Below are 4,958 nucleotides of genomic sequence, written 5' to 3'. Positions count from 1 at the left end.
ATGAAAAAAAAAAATAAAACAATAAACTTTATCGCACGCACGCACGGTAACCAAAGAAATAAAAGGAATTCAGATAAAATAACTTATAATTTTTATATTTTTATACAACATTAACAATATATTTTAATTTATATAAAATTTTCAAAGTGACATATTTGAGAAAGGAGGAGTGGCTATAATTTTATCATATTCCTACACAAGAAGCAATTTCAGTAATATATTATTATCCATATTGATTAATGGACACTCACGCAATATTTCATTGATCACATACAAAAATATAATTAATTTAATTGAGTAAATAATTAATTTAAATTACAAAAAAATATAATTAATTAAATTATTTGATTAAATGTGATATAAATTAATCATATATTTAACTGCATTAACAGCATATTTACACACAATTAGCTAGGTGGTGCATGTGAATATGAAACATTTTTGTATTATATATTATCCACAGTATATGTAGGAAAGAAGCAATGCAAAGTTTGTTAGATTTAGTTGAGAAGTCAAGTTATATAATATAGTTTCAATTATTAAAAAATAATGCTGTCGTTTACTCGTCGAAATTTGTTTCAACTAGACCTATATATATCGATGGATCACTTACGTAAGAAGCTAAATTTGGTTGGTGGTGGATGGCTTGGTTGCATTGCATGCTTGGTTAATTTGGTTCATAGCTGGACACAGCTGGTGTTGATTACAACATCCTCGCTCCCTTAAATGTGGCACTCCAAACTTGTATCAAAATCTTACTCTCTAGTACTTCCAAATTTGTTTATTGAAAATAGCTTATTATATGTAATATTACTTTAGATATAAAAATAGAAAGAAAACCATATATTAAATTAATGAACTTATACTTATATATAAATAGATATTGTGTTTTGATGATTTTTTTTCCTTTTAATTTTACTCTTAATTTGAAATTATTTTATTTACAATTTTACATAATTCTTTATTGAATTCAATAATTTTTTTTTTAAATTATCTATGTTTATATATAAAAGGCTATCAAGTTTTTATGTAATATTTTCTCTTTCAAATTTACTATTTATTTAAACAATTAATTTATTTACAATTTTTTTCCTTGTCCATCAAATAGCTGATTTTTTGCTGAATAATCATATAAAATTTTGTAATTTATATTATTTTTATCAAAAAAATAAAACTTACAATTATATATTGTGTTCCTCTATACGTTAATGTTTATATAAAAGATTCCTAAAAGAAATCCACATCGAATAAAATATAAATTAAAAATATGTTTATAACAGAAATATTTATTTCAGTTATAAATTTATTTTGAAGAGATGAATTAAATCTAATACAAAATTAATATTATTGTTCGATGCCACACCACTTAGATCACAATACATCAAAATCATTGTATTTAAAGGTCCTACGTTAGATAAAATATCATATGACAAATTATTTATAATAAGATGCCCACATGTAATTTAGGCTATAGAACAATAGTAATAGTTTTTTCAGCCTTTTTCAATATTTTTTGGAATATATTTTCTATTTAGACTATATTTAATTTACCTTTTTTTGTTATATAAAATATACTCTAATTTTTATGTAATTATTCAATAGCAAAAGTTTTCAATAAAAATTCAATAACAATTTTACAATAAATAAATAATTTAATCATTTTCCAATCATTGATATTTGAAAAAGAAATTTATGGTAACTTCCAATAAGGAAATTCAGTCATATTGCTCTGTCTACCATAATTTTTATGGGGTTATGAATTTCCCTATAGTTTTTCTTGTAGTAAGTATTTTTTAAAACTTTTGAATTAGGTAGTATTGGATGTTCTTAAATCTCTTCAGCAAAAGTTATAATATTATTCCTTCTTTAGAGTTTGAACTCAAGACCTTCCATTAAATTAGTTAAACTAGTAGATTCCACTAATTAATCCTATATATTTTTGTTAAAGCAAATGACCATAGCTTTTTTTTATAAAAAGACATTGCTTGAAAGTTTAAAATTTAAAAAGATACAATTTCTAATATTATCCATAGAATTACTGGTCCCCTTTAAGTACTTTCACTAATCAAACTTAATAAAGATCTATGTAGGCAGAGAGAAGAGAATAGGCATAGGAATAATAGCACCCAATAATGGAACATAATCCCTTATGCTTTCTTTGTCAATCAACTCAACCACACCTTCCATATTCAAAATTCAAAAATGGGTGGCTTGATAAAGCAAAATTGAATGGTTAAGATAAACTTAATTGAAAATTAGCAATATATTAGATTATTAACTAAATAATCGGTCTCAAGTATTTAATGATTAAATATAAATTATTCGAGAGACTCGAATTCAAATCCTAACTAAAACAATTCTTAATTAAATATTACTTATCTCTCAATTAAATTTTGAATTATTTTCGAAAAATAAATAAACCAGTTATTAAAAACCAAAAAAGTAATACTATAGGATGATGATAATGATAATAAGGTTAGAAGATGTTTTCAAAAGAAAGACTCGCACTCTTTTTCGGCATAGAAGCTATAAGATATACCAACTCAACCAAATAAAACGCGTCCTTGTTTTGGAGGCTCTCAACTCTTTTTCCATTTTTCTTTTTCACTTCACACTTCAATTTATTTTTGGCTATATATAAATACAAACTTCTTAACCTCAAATCAAACCTAGCCACATTCCTCGTTCACAATTTCACAAACAAACTCTACCAAACATAAAATCCACAATCAAACGAAACAAAATCCTCTGTTTTTCAATGGCTCTGTTTTCCTCTGTTCCACTCTGCATATTTCTCTTACCCTTATTTTTCTTCACATGTTTCTCAACAAAACCTATCAACAACCATGTAAATGATTCTTTCTCCCTTTCTTTTTCTTTAACATCACTTCCAATCTCATCAAATTCAAAAACCAAAACCAATTCAAAGTTTACAACCCTTTCAACATCTTCATTAAATGTAAAATCTTCTTTCAAATATTCAATGGCTCTTGTTGTTACTCTTCCCATTGGAACTCCACCACAGCTTCAACAAATGGTTCTGGACACTGGCAGCCAACTTTCATGGATTCAATGTCACAATAAAACACCAAAAAAACAACAACCTACAACGTCCTTTGATCCTTCTCTTTCTTCTTCATTCTATGTTCTTCCTTGTAACCACCCTCTTTGTAAACCCCGTGTTCCCGATTTTACCCTTCCTACCGATTGCGATGAGAATCGTTTATGTCACTATTCTTATTTCTATGCCGATGGAACTTACGCTGAGGGTAATTTGGTCAGAGAAAAATTAACTTTTTCGCCTTCCCAAAGTACCCCTCCCATCATCCTCGGTTGTGCTACTCAATCCGACGATGCTGCGGGTATTTTGGGAATGAATTTGGGTCGACTCTCTTTTCCTTCACAAGCTAAGATTACTAAATTCTCGTATTGTGTCCCTACCAAACAAACCGAACCAGTAACAGGTTCTTTTTATCTAGGAAACAATCCTGATTCGTCACGTTTTCAATACGTTGACTTGATGAGTTTTAGTCAAAGTCAACGCATGCCGAACTTGGACCCTTTAGCTTACACGCTCCCGTTGCAAGGGATTAGTATTGGAGGAAAGAAATTAAACATTCCTCCATCTGTTTTTAAACCTAACGCGGGTGGGTCGGGTCAAACTATGATTGATTCTGGATCCGAATTAACTTACTTGGTGGACGAGGCTTATGATATTATACGTGAGGAGTTGGTTAAAAAGGTGGGGCCCAAAATTAAAAAGGGCTACGTGTATGGTGATGTAGCTGACATTTGTTTTGATGGTAATGCCATTGAGATCGGACGGTTGGTGGGGGATATGGTGTTTGAGTTTGAGAAAGGTGTCAATATAGTCATTCCAAAAGAGAGGGTTCTTGCTGACGTGGGTGGTGGGGTCCACTGTTTGGGAATCGGAAGATCCGAAAGACTAGGTTCGGGCGGTAACATTATTGGCAACTTCCATCAACAAAATCTATGGGTAGAGTTTGATCTCGCCAATCGTAAAGTGGGTTTCGCTGAGGCTGATTGTAGTAAATCAACTAAATAAAACATCATAAACAAAATATTTTTTCTACAATTAACATATATATATATATATATATATATATATATATATATATATATATATATATATATTCATGCATCGATAACCGTTAGATTTAGATCATACAACTATCAAAATAAACAATTTTAAAAATACAAATTTAAAATATTTTATCTTAATCCAACTGTCATCGATATGTTTAGGGGATGAAGGAGTTTATGATATGATAGTGTGGGTGAACATAATTATGATGAGTAGGGAGAAGTCGTTTTTAGCTTTATATGTTCCCCTATAAAAAGTATATTATTACTGTATAAATGAAACATAGAAGCATGAATTGTGAGTCGTAAGAGCGATAGGTCCACGAGTGGAGAGGAAAAGTAAGAAACAAGTCTTCCGTGTTGAAGGGGTAAACGTCATTGGTTTTGGATGGTAATAAGATGTGTGTGGGGTTACTTGCTATAGGACGAAGCGTCAAAGGCCATGATGAAATCATGTACATATTATCATATATTAATCTCATCTGAATGAGACTTGTGTATATATCATGTTAGAAGATATGAATCAATCAATAATAATGTGTATGTCATTAATCATTTCATGATTGCTATTAAGATAAGAGATTGAAATGAAATGTGTCAAAAAAAAGCTTGAAATGAAATACTAACATATTAATTATGTAAATAGAAGGATTTTGATATATTTTATGAATTAAATAATTATTTATTAATATTATCTTAGAAAACTTTATAAAAAAAATAATACTTCATTGTTTATAAATATTATAATAATTTTTAATATTTTATTGTAAAAATATTTCTAGTTACTGTTATGGTTAATGAAAATTTAACAAAACTTAAATTTTATTTTGTTAATATTTTTGATAAATAATATT

At 28.4% G+C, this 4,958-nt stretch overlaps 1 protein-coding gene across 1 annotated transcript; it reads left to right on the top strand.

Moving 5' to 3' along the window:
• The first annotated feature begins 2,553 nt into the window (after positions 1-2,553).
• Positions 2,554-4,659, top strand: LOC101503803 (aspartic proteinase PCS1-like). The gene has a single exon (XM_004490773.4). The coding sequence runs from the start codon at positions 2,759-2,761 to the stop codon at positions 4,064-4,066; it is 1,308 nt and encodes a 435-aa protein (XP_004490830.1). The 5' UTR covers positions 2,554-2,758; the 3' UTR covers positions 4,067-4,659.
• The last annotated feature ends 299 nt before the right edge of the window (positions 4,660-4,958 follow it).

The sequence above is a fragment of the Cicer arietinum genome, chromosome 2 (assembly GCF_000331145.2).
Source record: "Cicer arietinum cultivar CDC Frontier isolate Library 1 chromosome 2, Cicar.CDCFrontier_v2.0, whole genome shotgun sequence".
In the NCBI taxonomy this organism is placed as follows: domain Eukaryota; kingdom Viridiplantae; phylum Streptophyta; class Magnoliopsida; order Fabales; family Fabaceae; genus Cicer; species Cicer arietinum.
The sequence above is the reverse complement of the archived record's forward strand: the minus strand, read 5'-3'. Positions and strand labels throughout refer to the sequence as shown.